This window comes from Ylistrum balloti, unplaced genomic scaffold (genome assembly GCF_031769215.1).
Source record: "Ylistrum balloti isolate Yb309-2 unplaced genomic scaffold, AGI_CSIRO_Ybal_v1 Utg370006, whole genome shotgun sequence".
Lineage (NCBI taxonomy): Eukaryota > Metazoa > Mollusca > Bivalvia > Pectinida > Pectinidae > Ylistrum > Ylistrum balloti.
The window spans coordinates 3,448,334-3,466,487 of record NW_026782081.1 but is presented as its reverse complement, the minus strand read 5'-3'; the positions used below and the strand labels follow the sequence as shown (position 1 = coordinate 3,466,487).

The 18,154-nt window shown below is 36.1% G+C and overlaps 1 protein-coding gene across 6 annotated transcripts in view; it reads left to right on the top strand.

Annotated features, from left to right (window-relative positions):
• The window catches only part of LOC132548283 (uncharacterized), a 41,294-nt gene that overhangs the window by 10,072 nt on the left and 13,068 nt on the right, over positions 1-18,154 (top strand). Inside the window, exon 1 of one of the 6 annotated variants that reach the window (XM_060212143.1) lies at positions 8,099-8,179. The exons of 4 other annotated variants lie outside the window; for them this stretch is intronic. In XM_060212143.1, the coding sequence (XP_060068126.1) occupies positions 8,154-8,179 (26 nt within the window). In that variant the 5' untranslated portion in view covers positions 8,099-8,153. Of the gene's footprint in view, positions 1-8,098; positions 8,180-8,914; positions 9,063-18,154 lie in introns of those variants that run through there. One more of the 6 variants, XM_060212136.1, reaches the window with a different exon arrangement.

Here is an 18,154-nt window from a genome sequence, read left to right as displayed (position 1 = left end):
TACAAAAATGTATCAATATATTTATATGGTTCCTTTTCCGTAAGTTTTATATTAGCGTAAGAATAAGATATTGGATATGTATAGCACATGCTTGAACAGGAATGAGAATTTAAATAACGACACATGTGACGCAGATATTCTTTAATGTTGCAATCAAAGGGAAACACATATGCCGTTCAGCAAATGTGTGTGGAAACCCCCAACACGAAGTGAAAACATATTTACAACCCCACCCTCGTCATCTTTCTTCTCAGTCGAGGAGCAACATTAAATGACATGACATCCAACTCAGGTTCAGTGAACGTGAAAAATGTAAACAAACAAAGGTCTTGGTTAATATATAGTTTAAAATGTATAGTAATCGCTTTGATATTAAAATATTGTTGATATTTGAATAATAAAGAAATCATTTATTTGGAGAAAAAAAAAACAAACAAAAAACATACCGATATCATTAGCATATCGGAGAGCGATCCGGAGAAAACCACCCTATACCGGTTAAAGCCGGAATGACTGCCGCTTAATATATGTTAAATCCATGGAGCCGATCCAGAAGACGGCGCGGAACTGAAAAACAGGGCGTCTGGGGTGAAATGTAGCTCAATCAGAAATAAAGGCAAACCTATGGACACCTTAATGTCGTAATGTTTGTAACTGGTTGATTCAGACACACAATTATTGAGAAAAGAAAAGTGTGCCATGTCCTGTCACTGCTGTAAAGCTGTTACATATCGGGAGTATTCCCGTCGGTTCCCCCATGGCATATAGGTTCCACTTGACAGCACACATTTGTAAACTCGCGTTGAACTAGTACAGCTATACATAGCAGTAAGGGTTTTTAGCTATTTTATGCGTGACGTTTTGAAGAACCCTGAGACATATTGTTAAGTAGAAGAACATTGTGTAATGGACATCATGATAACTAACCATATATCGGCTCGACAAATGTTAGGAATATGGTTGATAATGGAAGTAGCTGTTATCGTGATCAGTCTGACAGGAACGTTGATGAAAATGTGAGTACATAGCGTTATCAGCTTTGATATGTCAGACTGGTGGAATTGTGAGTATCAATATTTACCGTTATAAGGTTTGATATATCAGATTGGTGGAATTGTGAGTACCTTTATTTACCGTTAAAGCCTTACTATGAATGCATTCACGAATGTTATAAACGCGTCAGGTGATTCATTGTAAACAAAGAAAGGACACTGTAAACACACTTCTGTATCATTGCAAACAGTGATGAGCACTGTAAATACACACATGTATCATTGTAAACACACACCTGTATCATTGTAAACACACACCTGTATCATTGTTAACAGTGATGAGCATTGTAAACACACACCAGTATCATTGTAAACACACACCTGGATAATTGTAAACACACATACACACCTGTATCATTGTAAACACACACCTGTATCATTGTAAACACATAATCACACCTGTATCATTGTAAACACACACCTGTATCATTGTAAACACACCTACATACCCGTATCATTGTAAACACACACCTGTATCATTGTTAACAGTGATGAGCATTGTAAACACACACCTGTATCATTGTAAACACACACCTGTATCATTGTTAATAGTGATGAGCATTGTAAACACACACCTGTATCATTGTAAACATACACCCTGTATCATTGTAAACAGTGATGACCACTCTAAACACACATCTGTGTCATTGTTAACACACATACACACCTGTATCATTGTTAACACTACTGTATCATTGTTAACAGTGATGAGCATTGAAAACATACACCTGTATCACTGTTAACAATGATGACCACTCTAAACACACACATGTATCATAGTAAACTCACCCCTTTATCATTGTAAACACACATGTATCATTGTAAACACACACCAGTAGCATTGTAAGCACACACCTGTATCATTGTAAACACACACCTGTATCATTGTAAGTACACACTTGTATCATTGTAAACACACACCTGTGTCATTGTAAACACATACCTGTATCATTGTAAGTACATACCTGTATCATTGTAAACACACGTACACACCTGTATCATTGTAAACACACATACACACCTGTATCATTGTAAACACACATATGTATCATTGTAAACACACATATGTATCATTGTAAACACACACCTGTATCATTGTAAACAGTGATGATCATTGTAAACACACACCAGTATCACCAGTCAACATAACTTTGCTCACATACATAAATATTGCCCACAAACATAAACATTGCCCACAGGCATCAACATTGTCCACATACATAAGCATTGTCCACAGACATCAACATTGCCCACAGACATCAACATTGTCCATAAACATAAGCATTGCCCACATACATCAACATTGCCCAAAGATGTCAACATTGTCCATAAACATTGCACAAAGACATAAACATTGTCCACAAACATAAACATTGCACACGGACATAACATTGCCCACAGACATCAACATTGCCCACAAACATAAACATTGCACACAGACATCAACATTGCCCACAGACATCAACATTGCCCACAGACATCAACATTGCCCATAAACATAAACATTGCACACAGACATCAACATTGCCCACAAACATAAACATTGTCCACAGACATCAACATTGCACACAGACATAAACATTGCACACAGACATAAACATTTCCCACAGACATCAACATTGCCCACAAACATCAACATTGCACACAGACATAAACATTGCCCACAAACATAAACATTTCCCACAGACATCAACATTGCCCACATACATCAACATTGTCCATAAACATAAACATTGTCCACAAACATAAACATTGTACACAAACATAAACATTGCACACAGACATCAACATTGTCCACAGACATCAACATTGTCCATAAACATAAACATTGCACACAGACATAAACATTGTCCAAAAAAACATAAACATTGCACACAGACATCAACATTGCCCACAGACATCAACATTGCCCGCAGACATCAACATTGCCCACAAACATAAACATTGCCCACATACATCAACATTGTCCACAAACATAAACATTGCACACAGACATAAACATTGCACACAGACATAAACATTGTCCACAGACATAAACATTGTCCACAGACATCAACATTGCCCACAGACATCAACATTGCCCACAAACATAAACATTGCACACAGACATCAACATTGCCCACATACATCAACATTGTCCATAAACATAAACATTGCACACAGACATAAACATTGTCCAAAAAAATATAAACATTGCACACAGACATAAACATTGCCCACAGACATCAACATTGCCCGCAGACATCAACATTGCCCACAAACATAAACATTGCACACAGACATCAACATTGCCCACATACATCAACATTGTCCATAAACATAAACATTGTCCACAGACATCAACATTGCCCACAGACATCAACATTGCCCACAAACATAAACATTGCACACAGACATCAACATTGCCCACATACATCAACATTGTCCATAAACATAAACATTGCACACAGACATAAACATTGTCCAAAAAAACATAAACATTGCACACAGACATCAACATTGTCCACAAACATAAACATTGCACACAGACATCAACATTGTCCAAAAAACATAAACATTGCACACAGACATCAACATTGTCCACAGACATCAACATTGCCCACAGACATCAACATTGCCCACACGCATTAGCATTCCCCTAAACACAACATAAACAGAAAGAGATTTCAACTGAAGTGTTTGTGATACTTACATATGATAATTGCGTCAAGCCTTGTTTATAGTTTTTATTCCAAGCTTGGCGTTTCCCATTAACATAAATTGTACGATATATACAAGGATGGGGACTGATTCCCTGTCGGTATGTAATGCTCTTTTTTCAAATATAATTGTTTTGAGTTGTTTTAATTCAGTCTCTTTTCACATATTCTCAAACACAATCTACGTAGATTTGACGTCACATTCCTGGGCCTAAAGCATGCAAAATTAATGTTAATTTCATAGTTTACAAACTTCTACATGTTTAACTTGACGTAGACAATACACAAGGTTATTTAACTTAATAACATAAAACCATTCATCATTTTACATCGTGTCCTTAATTGGTAACACGAGCCTTTTGACACATCTTAGCGCTGACCGCTTAGCGGTGTCTGTATTTAATTGTTACACAGCTGACTTGGTGTAGGAAACATTCATTCCCTTATTTTTAATAGGTTATGTGCTAACTTTGAAGATTTACGTAAACATGTATTGTAATGGCTGTTTGCATTTTAGATTAGAATGCTGAACATGTTGAATAAAATCAGTTGAAAAAGAAAGCTTTATATGATTGAAAGACGTCTCTGAACCAAGTGTAACAAAACGTAACTTCACATGATTTTATCAACTTTTAACACTAAATCATGCATTCAGCACAACCATGCTTCATGGTCACACAAGTTGACACGTGACATATGACTCATGAACACTGTCTAAAATGGTATAGTAAAAATTATTACACCAAGAAAAATAGAAAATACAGGTGATGTTGGGTACCTCTAATAGACACGGGTACCTCTAATAGACACGGGTACCTATATAACCGTATAGGTGATGTCGGGTACCTCAAATAGACACGGGTACCTCTAATAGACACGGGTACCTCTAATAGACATGGCTACCTATATAACCGTACTGGTGAAGTAAGGTACCTGTAATATACACGGGTACCAATATTACTGTAGAGGTGATGTCGGGTACCTCAAATAGACATGGTATATAATTGCACAGTTGACATCAAGTACCTTAAATAGACATGTGTACCTACGCAACCTTCCTTGACACAGGGATTTTACTTTCGTCTCTGCTGGTAGTATTCCATTACGTATTGACACAAACTTGTCTATACACACTGTACCCAAACGATACCCAGAACACTGAGAGAAACTGATAGTTATTGACATTTTAGCTGACTGAACACTGATTGGACCGTCAAATATTGAAATACATAATTATAGGAATCAAACACTAAAAAGTAAACGTACATATATTAGTTGGTAGTTTTCAAATAAAGATTTTGTTTCAGTGATAAGAAATACGAATTCTGTGTGAAGATTTGTGTGAGAATAGTGATACAAATCCGTTTGTAGAACAGAATTCAGAACGTCGTTGGTGAATGTAGAATTGTGATTTAGGATATGGAACTGTTGAGCCGGTTTGCCTCAAGGTTGGCTACCGAATTGTGTATCTTATGTGTCCTTCTCGTCGGTGGAATCTTAAGATGGTAAGTACGTGACTTAAATATCACCGGTGTTGCAATTGCTTGTATTTTATGAAAGGAAAGGTTGTCTGGTTCGGAATAGTTGTTTGAAAATAGATACGTATTCCTGACTGGCACTTCAAAACTAATTTGTATAGTATAGACTCTCGCCGATACAGCAATATTTGCAATACGAAAATTATAAGTGTTATCTACTTTTATTCATCGAGTGATTAAGTAAATATAGTTTATGCTAATTTGACTGTATGAAATATTTACTGTTATATTGATTTGTGCCAAGTGATACAGTTATAATCCCTGATAAGGTGTCTTGTGTTGTATAGGTGGTCATACTAAGTTGTCTTAATCATTTATTAAGTAAGTGTACTGTGTAAGGTTATGTTTACTTAATATGTAGCTATATTCACATCATACTTCGTTATATTGACTGAATATGTGGATGTAGATCTCAATGTTTGTTATGTTTCTTAATATGGTTGTGTCAGATATAGCTATAGTTATACATTGTACAATTGTTACTAAATACGTATTTATTGCGTAATGCCTATATTTAGTGGATAAAAATTTCAATAGAATAAAGCTTCAAGGTATTTAAAATTCGTAAGTGAGATAACAAAGTTTCCGTGTAACACGAGATTTAAAAGGAAATTGTGATGATAAATCTTTTATATAAAAGTCACTGTGGTGATATTCAACACCCGTTTGTCTGGCTAGGTGCAGACATTGACTACAATAGCCCTTGTACCAGGGTCAATTTAGTTATCATAGTTTACTTGGATCACCCTCGGTAGTCTCGTTCCTATCAATGTTACCTGAACGTCCCGAATTGCTCACTGTGTATTGACGGTGTCACAGTCGTCTTTTGTTTGAACGAAACCAATTAAACAATGATTTAACCAAGAAATCAAATGTCCGTGAAACACGCTACTAGATGAGTAAGGGTTCTCTTTAAACAGACAATACGGTATGTAACTTGATATCGACACGAGATCATATATGGTTGTAACTTATGTATTACTTATAACATATATATTATTGATTAAATCTTCTCTTCACAACATATGTTGCTCTGTATTGTGCCAGATATACCATTAATGCCATTTAACCTATATATGGAGAAGGATAAACAACATATATTTGACTTATTTCTGAAATCCGTTTGTAGGTTTTTGCTTTGAATTTTTTGCTCGGCTAGTTTTTGTTATAATAACATCTTGGTTAATTTATTTAATTGTTTAACGGGATTAACGTTCACAATTATGACTTTTCGGCCTTTCAGCGAACGAGAATAGTCCCGAAAATGGGTAGAGGGGAAAAAGTATAAATAGTGGGAGAGAATGGAAGTGGAAGACAGATTTGAAACTTTTACGAACACATAGTTTAGACGCTGTGATAAAGCTCAAATCCTTCTATTGGCGTGTTGAGATTTAAAAAAAAAGAGAGAAAAATATTCTAGTATGAACAGGTGTACACGGAAAATTACAATGATAGAACCGAACTCATTAACCTCACAATGAAACAGAACAGTTAACCCACACGAGACAGTGAAGCTTGTGAGGCCATAGTTTACAGTTCATTACTTTGTCTACAGACATGTACTGTTATAGTCACGTACCATATGTTCTACTCTTAACATAGGTTTTATTGAAAGTTAAAAATTATCCGTTTATGTATTTGAACTGACGACTGGAAACATCTGACGTCACTCACTTGCCTGTAACCCATCCTTAGTAGTATCATATCACTCTTCCGTCCTTATCGAGATTGTACTATGTGTACTATGGATGTTGTCTTACATCAATGGGAAGACAGCCATACTTCCGGATCATTTTTGTGTTTAGTCTCGTGTTGAGAAGCTTGGTGGGAAACTAAATGACTTCTTGTCCGAAACTAATGATCCCCAAATAAGAATCGAGTGTTGACGTTAACAGACAGATGTGTCCCTTTGGTCCGAGAACTTGTGGAACTGATAGGTAAGTTAAACTGACAAATTATCTTGGGACAGTCAAACTAAGTATATGCGGAAAGTGACAGGGTTTATTTATTTTGTGTCACCCGAGAAAGTCCCCTGTAACCTGTTCGTCCTTGTATATTTGTAGGTCATGCGTCTGTATGTAAACAATCGACATTTATAAAAAAAACTCCAGAATTAATTTCGATAAAATTTTGTAGATACCTTTCACGGCCAAAGATGGATAAAAAATTGTAAATTTATGCCCCTCCCCACCCGCAAGGGACACGAAGGGCGGGACAAAAAGTGGTTAATTGACAAAAATTTCAGAAATCTTCTCAACCAATGGTATGGTGGAATCTATAGGCGCATAACCACTATTGCGAATTTCATGATTCAAAGGTGTCATGTATCACAGATTTGCGTAGAAAAAATACATTTTTTAACATGATTTTAAAGCTTATTGAATTATCGTCAGTTTCCATTTGCATTACAATATGCATTGTACTTGAAGTTGTTCCGTTTTGTTAACAAGATTGTTTCTGTGATATAAGAACAATGACAACAGCTATTTATAGAACTCGTAGCCGTTTAGGTTCATGAATTTCTTGTTCTTTGGATGTTCGCACTGATAACTCAACATCCTATTATGATAGAATTACAGAATTGACACTATGATAATTATATAAAGAACTTAATTCACACAAAGGCAAAATTATACATATACCTAACAACCTTCCCGTTAGTGTTGTGCCTAAGGAAGTCCTGCCCATGTAAACATGCCGTCCTAACGTTTACACCAGAGTATAGAGTAGGACGGGATGATGAGGGTGTATATGGAGCACCAATACAACCTCTTTGCCAGTGACGTCACACCAACATGAATCCTTTTCTGGCTCAGGCCGCGCGATGGCTGTTCTACTCCCTGATCGTGGCTATAATTTGGGGCATGATCCTTTACGTTGGTTCCAAAAGGTAGGTCCCTTTCAATATTTAAGTCGTCGGTTATACCGCATAAAGCACGCATAACCAGCATAGTTGTAAGAAAGGAATAGCGTTGATTCAGATGTCGGAAATTTTTTTGTTATTGTAGATAATCCTGTAGGCAGAGGCTATTAATAGATTTGCTACACATACATTGTATGTGTACAGTGCTCACTTGCAGATGTAAGTGTTATGTGTTTACTCCATCAAGGTGTTCATGTGTTGATAATATATGGTCAGATCTATTCTGAAAACTATAGATGTGCTGACTTTGTAACTTACTACTGCTACACATTTGTAAGTTATTCTATCATTTGCTTTCTCGTGCACGCAAGTGACCAACTTTACGCGAAGTTCAATATCTGTAGATATTTTACTGTTATGTGACACAATATAAAAACGAGTTCTAATATCTTTTAATCGAAGATAGTGTCAAGCAGGGTATAGTCTAGAAGTGAGACTCGTGTATTCCAAACTGAAAAAAATGTACTAATTATAGAAGTAAGACACCTTGTTAAGTGTTTCTATAAATATCGCGTAGTAATATTCCACGACTTCGAATCAATCACGAGCAATTAACACAACAGACGCCTGCTTTTTATTCGGGAATGTGTTCGGAATTAAGAATGCAGTTTATTACATCTGCCAGACCGTACTTTGTCAGAATGCTCACCAACACATAAAAGAGGCCGATGCAATAGCCGGTTGCAACTGTGTTTGTTTGTAAACATTGCCCGAATATGCAAACCACACGATCGAAAATGGACCTGAACAGATCCCAAGACTATCGCTTGGATCGGTTTACGTTTGCATTCTGGGGTTTTATGGAGCTTCTTGTCATGACTGTATTTATCTTGTACATTGCTGCAAAAGTGTGAGTACATAGTTTTGTCGTTAAATTATAAGTTGAAAGAAAGATATGCATTATAAAATAATTTCCTGTCCTACAAAAACAAGTGTTGGCTCCGAGCCAATTTTTGATTTGTAGGCTAGTATGACTGTTACTGTAGATAATTTTCAATAATCGACTATTATGTTGATAAACATGACTGCGATTTACATTTCTGAAGCTTGTCATACGTCTTACGTGCCTAGCTGACCATTGTTTAATGCTTGACTGTTAGACACAGTCTATCTAGGTCACAGTGTGACCTCGCAAGACACACTTTGGGGTGGAATTTTCCATGTTTACAAACAAATACCACGTGACAACAGAAAAGGAAGTGGGAAAACCAGAACTCTGACTAGGATCTATAAATAACCATTTGAAAAATTTCATATTTGTAATTTTTCAGGTTTGGTTGTAAGTAATGACATAATTGATCAGACACGATAATTTTGTGGTGATTATAAGATAACGTTACATGTCACTAAACGATGATCCTGTATCAATTTGGTGAACAGATACATCACACCACACGTAATTAATATATTATTTAACTTGTAGAATGGTATATATATATATGTGTGTGTGTGTGTGGTGGTGGTGGTGGTGGTGGTGTGTGTGTGTGTGTGTGTGTGTGTGTGTGTGTGTGTGTGTGTGCGCGCGCGTGCGTGTGCGTGTGCGTGCGTGCGTGTGTGTGTGTGAGAAGTTTTTTTCTGGATATAGTTTATTGAATGTAAGGTCAAATCATCAGTCAAGGTTATCACTACAAATGCAATCAAAGGTAATTATTCTGTTCACCTGATATCGTTATGTCATTATTTTTCTCCTTGCGATTAGATACCATTTGTAATTAAGTGGAAGGGTGAGGTATGGTCCCTAGATAGAAGTGTTCTGTATGAAAAAGTTTATTTTGCTGTATCCAGTGACATAATTGATACAATATTAATAGTATGTTTGCTACCAAATGTTTTATCTGTATTAATGGAAATATTGGATTTAATGTCTGTCGTGTTTGAAATCGATTAGAAAGAATTCTGAAGTAGATGAACACCTTGGCTGTATATTTTAGCTTTTTCTAGACTATTTATAAAACAATAAAACATATTTATTGCAACAGATTGCCCTGTTAACAAGCCTTTTACCAACTTAAATATAAATCACCAACAGTACTTGTATCAATGACTCCCTATTATATACATTAGGTCGGCCAAGATATTTGGGTGAAATTCATTATGTATGTTATCTGTGCCTTATTGTAATGGTTTAGGATTTTACTGTGATAACTTGTGGTAACATTAAAACACAAAAAGGTGAAATAATGTGATGGACAAGTGTAGCTACATCGTCAGCACGTAGACAAACAAACATGATAATTAGACCGTATAGGACCTTAAACTGTTGTTAGGTATCTAACAAATTCATAGCGTGTGTGTATTGGCGTGCTGCCTGTTTTGATCCAGACATCTAATTTCTAATAATTGGTTTAATACGAATTTACAATTATGTATGTAGATTCACATACACGTGTCTTCCTTTTGTATGTAATACTTTTATCTTTATTCATTTTGACCTTCATTTGACCTTTGTATGACTTGTACTTGAGGATTTTTTACCTGTAGAACATTTTTTTTTTATCTTTTATAACTCGCGTTTGGCCTTTGTTGAATATTTTGTATGATATTTATGTGACCATTGCACGACATTTGTTTGAATTCTTTTTTTTATCTTTTTATGATCTTTGTTTGACCTTTATTTGACCTTTTGTGACTTTTGTATGACTGTTGTATTATCTATGTACGGTAATATTGTATATATGTCATTGAAGGCGTGTTACTGAACTGTCTTGTGCGTGACTGGTTAAGTTTTTTGTAATTCTCAAAAACTTTGAGAACTCATGTTTATAATAGGCTATCGGTGTCACTACACATGCTGTACATAGGTATTGTGTATGTAACTAAAATCTCTACAGTCTTTTGTTATTTATCAGCATACATATATATAGAACGTCTTATTTTCTAACTAGATTTAAGAAATCCTTTGCAGAAATCGTCACTATGATATAGTTAACTTCCTTTCGATCACCATGGATTTTCCTCAATCACCTCCTAGGCTTCACAATTTAGACCTTTAGAATCAGCTGTAGTTAAATGATCGAGTTTCTGGTTGACAACATCTTTGAATTTGGTGGGAAGACCTTCCAGCAGACTTTAAACATACCTATCGGAACAAACTGTGCCTGCCTCACTTTGGCTGACTTTGCTTTTCATACGAGACTGAATTTTTCGAAGAGCTTATCAAAACAGGTCACAAAGACCTTGCCGAGCCATTTGATTTCATGTTCAGATATATTGATGCTGTCATTGTCTTGATCTAACAAGAAATGTATTGACAACATACGTCGTTACTTTTTCATATACCTACAAGAACTGGAAATCCAGGACACGACAGACTCTTCTATATGAGCCGCTTATCTCGATCTTTTCCTAAAACGAAACCAACATCGACAGCTTTCTATCAAGCTGTATAAGCGTGATGATTGTAATTTCCTTATTTTGAATTTTTCCATTTCTGGACAGCATCAACCCTGCATCTCTAACTTATGGTGAATACAAATCGCAGTTGATTCGATATTTAAGGACCTGTTCCTTTTTTTTACGATTTTCGTGCAAGAAATCATCAACTGATGGTCAAACTCAATAAAAATTATTGGGGAATTTTACTGTCGTTTGTGATTCCATTCAGAAATAGTCTATTTCTTTGTGCAATATGAAGCTGGATGTTTCATACTTCGTTCTCGTTTGAAAACATGACATTCCTTACTTGGATTGACCAAGGTTTGCATGTCGGGTGTTGTCGATGAAGCAAAAGGCGCTTACTCTTGCGGAATATCCGGTCTTGTTTTTCTCATTTTACTCATAATTTGCCCTAGTGTTGTTGATTTTGAGTTTCGTTTATATTTACATGTGGGTATAGTTTTCACGGGTACGTGTCGTAATGACAGGGCTTTTGTATTCAAGTTTACTTCTGATAACTTTTGAGGGTATCTACAGATTGCTTTGTATAGTACCAGTGAATGGAACATGCCTAGTCATGTAATAATTTACATGTCACGTGTCTGTCTTTTACAACATGAATATTTTGAAATTGGAATAAAATGGAGTATAAAATAGAACATAAATGTCTGCATAAGATCTATATCAAATAACCTGACAACAGATGCCGTATTTACAAATCATATGATCACATCCGTTTAATGCAGGGGCATGCTCCGTTACACGGAGTTTTGCACGCATCGATACATTATAACTATGTTTGTTACTGTCGTGTTAATGCGACGGCGACTGGGCAGATACAGGTAACAGAAATGAACAGTGTGTCTCTGTCCCCGGGGGAGAGGCTTGGGCACGAGTCCAGGGGCCGGGAATGTACTCAGTGTTACTTAATAACAACTGAAAGTTTCTTATTGTTGATGGTCCTCGTGCTGTGTGTGTACCGAAAGTAAGTATCGATATATAAATACATAAGCTAATGAGATCTCGTTCAAGGCTCATAGCACTTGTTCGATATTTCGCTGTTAAACATTGTTTTGTTTTGATTGCAACAAACCTTTGAGAAACTTGTGATACGTTTTAAATGTTGATGACAGAAAAGATTTCAAGGAAACCATGCGCGTCTCCTTAGATTAGACAATCACTTTTTGCGATAGCAGTTTTTTCGTTACGTTCTTTTTCGTTCTGTAGATCGTCTGATAACGTGAACTTCATTTGATGTTATTGTTTAATATCATTGAGTGAAGAATCTTGCAGGCTTTGGCAAGTATCCAGACACCGAACTTATTATTGTAAGCGTCGACACGAGTTTACAAGCTGTGGTATACACTACACCCCTAGTAGAGGTGTTTATATCTTTCTGCATCACTGTCAATTCACTATAATGCATGTGAATTATATACACATGTAGCAATCCATTAAGTTATAGTCTATAATTAACTTTGTAAAAGGTGCATACAACACGAATAGGTTAATATCTTCTAAAAGAGATTTGTACAAGTCTCTTTCAGTTTCGGTTGACTTGGCAGGTATATTTATATCTGCGTGACAGTTTCTTGAGTTTCGCCTACCTGACAATTAATGTCAGCTGTAATATAACCTACTTATTTTCTGTCTGCAGGCAGGAGTTTTAATTTAATTGGGTCATATTATATTGTATATGCAGTAATGTAGTCACTGAACTCTCCTGGTAGGGCATTTAGAGCTCAAGTGATTGACAGTATGTTTTTTTAATAAAAATATTACCACTGGTGACTGAAATCGTGAGATAAGAAAGAAGGAAAGGAAAATATCCAACACATTAGATACATGTACAGAATATACTAAGAAATCTTGAATGTAGAAAACGGTAAACCTTGTATTTCATATCTTCTGAACCAAGTCGTTTGCCTCTACATATTTGTGTCGAAAACATGAATATTAGTTGAATTTAATGAAAACTAATGATTGTATATTGACGTCAGTGTATTAAGATTTTATTAAATGTAATCACAGAAACTAACTGGTGATGACAGTTTAAAAACTTCTTTCTGTCAACTGGTTCTAGGGATGTTTGGTCAAATCATTGATATCGAAAAAATTGTTTGTTTTTTTTTTACATTTTCCCAACAAAGCTTTGCCGAAAATTTATTCAATTACAGAATAAGTATGATGAAAACTCAACAGGATGTTATCTTGTTAGACTCGTTTACTTTACAACACTATTTAACCCAGTCTACTCCAGATAATTATCTTCGACTTCTATCTAAATTTCGCCATTGATTATCTTCTCATTAGCTGCGTTTAGAAGGAAGTAGATACGAAATATTCCAGGGAAACACAGGGTTTGCATTCATTGTAAATTATGTTAAGTAGAAGACGATTTCCTTTTTGTTTTAATCTGTCCTCTGTATGTAAATGGACGTAAAAGTGTATTAAAATACCTTTCCGGAACCCTCTGTCGTCTCAAAAACCGGCACAATTCAAATAATGATTGTCTTTCTATTATACGTTTGTAGTGTTAAGTGTAATCAGCTGTCCGCCAGGTTTTTTTCCGACGTAAGTTAAGTTTTATATAATATCTGAATACTTTGTGTTATAACAGCCGTATATATAACATGTACATTGCATTATTATGTCTTTAACTGTTATTGTGTATAAGTATGAGTAATGCTAAATGCCGGGTCGTTTCTGTATATTGCCATATAAATATGAGTAATACTAAATACCAGGTCGTTTCTGTATATTGCCATATAAGTATGAGTAATGCTAAATACCGGGTCGTTTCTGTATATTGCCATATAAGTATGAGTAATGCTAAATGCCGGGTCGTTTATGTATATTGCCATATAAATATGAGTAATACTAAATGCCGGGTCGTTCCTGTATATTGCCATATAAGTATGAGTAATGCTAAATGCCGGGTCGTTTCTGTATATTGCCATATAAGTATGAGTAATGCTAAATGCCGGGTCGTTTATGTATGTTGCCATATAAATATGAGTAATACTAAATGCCGGGTCGTTTCTGTATATTGCCATATAAATATGAGTAATACTAAATGCCGGGTCGTTTCTGTATATTGCCATATAAGTATGAGTAATGCTAAATACCGGGTCGTTTATGTATATTGCCATATAAATATGAGTAATACTAAATAAATTCCGGGTCATATTTTAGTTTTTATCAGCGCAATTCACGACTGTATTCAGAATATCGTCTATTGAACAATCACGACTGAAGGCATACCTTATATATAATATCTTCTACTTACCTATCATGAGTGAAGGTATCCATCATAAGGTAGCATACTAAAGTTAAAATATCGTCTACTGGACATCGGCTCTTGAAATCCTCAGATCGGATTGCGGTAAAGGACAATACAATCAATGTCTGCCCGGAGTATCGTACAAATCGGTCTGGACTACTGTCGACCTTTATGGTGTTACCTCGTGATCATAGGTTTTATACTGTTATTTACTGCAATGATTCGTGTTCTTTTATTACGATAAGCATTTTATTTAATATTTCTGATTCAGTTCTATGTAGCAATACTTACACCATACGCCTCAATGAGAGAGACATTATATCCAGCGGTTAACAACCGTTAACAAATCATTGACGCACGGCAGTAAGTGTGATAAGTGTAAAAAGGATACAAAAACTTCAAAATTAAATGTATCATATTGTAGTTTACCATCACACTATGATTTGTAAAAAATGTATCTTTTATGTCGTAATTGATGAAAAGTACCGACAAAAATAAATCACATATCATGCAATAATACCGCAATGGCCGCTGTGCACTTACTGATATGTAAACTTTTATAAATGTAGGTCTTTCTAAGCAGCTATCTATTTGTAAACATTGAATAGTTAATATGAATTATCTTTTTGTTCAAGTATCAAAACAAAGGGGACATTTTAGTACAATGCTGAATTCGAAGTCAAAAATGTATCTAAGATATCTTGGTTATACTGCCCTGAATGAAACGTTTCGAAGTTGATAATAAGGTAAATTGAAGCTGCAGTCTACAGTTTTATATTCTCGGAAAATCAAAGAATTTAAGCACGTCAATATCCGTGCTACTCAATATGACGACATGATCGGCTGTCATTGCACTGGGAATCAGGGGAGACATATTCATATTCAAATGATCGCGAGGTACAGTAGGTCGCATATTTGTGAATGTCTGAGGGGCGTCGAACTTTATCTTAATGTACTTTGCACATGCGGTGTAGAAAAAGACCATCAATATGGCGTCTTTAACGTGTAAAGTTAATATTGATGTCAGATGGTATACCGTCGGTATTCTGGTTACCTTGTATACCGTCGGTATTCTGGTTACCTTGTATACTGTCAGTATTCTGTAGTGTCTTTGTTGTCTGTTATCTCACATCTTTATGATTGTTTTATAGACGAGAAAATGTATTATTCAAACAACGATCTCGGTCTTTATGCATATAATACCTATGATAGATGCTATAGCACACGGCTGTTTGTTGTACGTGATTTTTCGCGTGTTTTCAATGGGTAGACCTACATTTTGTATACTAATACATATATTTTCTTCATTTCAATCTGAAGAGTTGTTGCTTGACATACACATATGTTATTGTTCTGTAAAACAAAAATACTGTGTAAGTAGAAAACGTCTAAGATCGAAATATATACAGTTAGCTGTCTATGAAACGAAAACAAGTACTTAAATACCATCAGCTGATATCTAGATTTAGCGGCAATAAAGTTAGTTATACTTCGCATTACACCAATTAATCTAATTGTAGAGTACCGCAATCCGAATTCGACGTTCATTGGGATATACTTTATGCTAATTCCCGGAAATAATTTAAATTCTAAACCTGACATCGCCAGTTCGTGATATACTTCCGAAAATAATTGTTCAAAGTTAGGGTACTTTAGCTTAGCTTAGCTTAGTATGATTACTATATAGTTGGCGTTGATCCGAGATCAAACGTTAGAGTTCGTTAGCTATACAGTTGGTGTTGATCCGAGATCAAACGTTAGGGTTCGTTAGCTATACAGTTGGCGTTGATCCGAGATCAAACGTTAGAGTTCGTTAGCTATACAGTTGGTGTTGATCCGAGATCAAACGTTAGGGTTCGTTAGCTATACAGTTGGTGTTGATCCGAGATCAAACGTCAGAGTTCGTTAGCTATACAGTTGGTGTTGATCCGAGATCAAACGTCAGGGTTCGTTAGCTATATAGTTGGCGTTGATCCGAGATCAAACGTTAGAGTTCGTTAGCTATCCGAGATCAAACGTTAGAGATCGTTAGCTATACAGTTGGTGTTGATTCGAGATCAAACGTTAGAGTTCGTTAGCTATACAGTTGGTGTTGATCCGAGATCAAACGTTAGGGTTCGTTAGCTATACAGTTGGCGTTGATCCGAGATCAAACGTTAGAGTTCGTTAGCTATACAGTTGGTGTTGATCCGAGATCAAACGTTAGAGTTTGTTAGCTATACAGTTGGTGTTGATCCGAGATCAAACGTTAGGGTTCGTTAGCTATACAGTTGGCGTTGATCCGAGATCAAACGTTAGAGTTCGTTAGCTATACAGTTGGTGTTGATCCGAGATCAAACGTTAGGGTTCGTTAGCTATACAGTTGGTGTTGATTCGAGATCAAACGTTAGAGTTCGTTAGCTATACAGTTGGTGTTGATTCGAGATCAAACGTTAGAGTTCGTTAGCTATACAGTTGGTGTTGATCCGAGATCAAACGTCAGGGTTCGTTAGCTATAAAGTTGGCGTTGATCCGAGATCAAACGTTAGAGATCGTTAGCTATACAGTTGGTGTTGATTCGAGATCAAACGTTAGAGTTCGTTAGCTATACAGTTGGCGTTGATCCGAGATCAAACGTTAGAGTTCGTTAGCTATACAGTTGGCGTTGATCCGAGATCAAACGTTAGAGTTCGTTAGCTATACAGTTGGCGTTGATCCGAGATCAAACGTTAGAGTTCGTTAGCTATACAGTTGGCGTTGATCCGAGATCAAACGTTAGAGTTCGTTAGCTATACAGTTGGCGTTGATCCGAGATCAAACGTTAGGGTTCGTTAGCTATACAGTTGGCGTTGATCCGAGATCAAACGTTAGAGTTCGTCAGCTATACAGTTGGCGTTGATCCGAGATCAAACGTTAGGGTTCGTTATCTATACAGTTGGTGTTGATCCGAGATCAAACGTTAGAGTTCGTTAGCTATACAGTTGGCGTTGATCCGAGATCAAACGTTAGAGTTCGTTAGCTATACAGTTGGTGTTGATCCGAGATCAAACGTTAAGAGTTCGTTATCGCTATTTCAGTAAAGGAATGCTGAAAGGTCTTATTAAGAGTAAAAACATAGAAGAGAACAGAAGGGAGAAGATCCAACTTTCAGAGAACAAGTAATGATAAAACAACGGTGGGTGCCGAGATCCCTCCGGGATCTCTTGTTTCAGTGATAGGGATTTAACAACAGTTTAACGGTATTTTTGAAGAAATGTACTGATCGTTCACGCAGCAAACAAACATCCAGACGTCATTTTTAAACT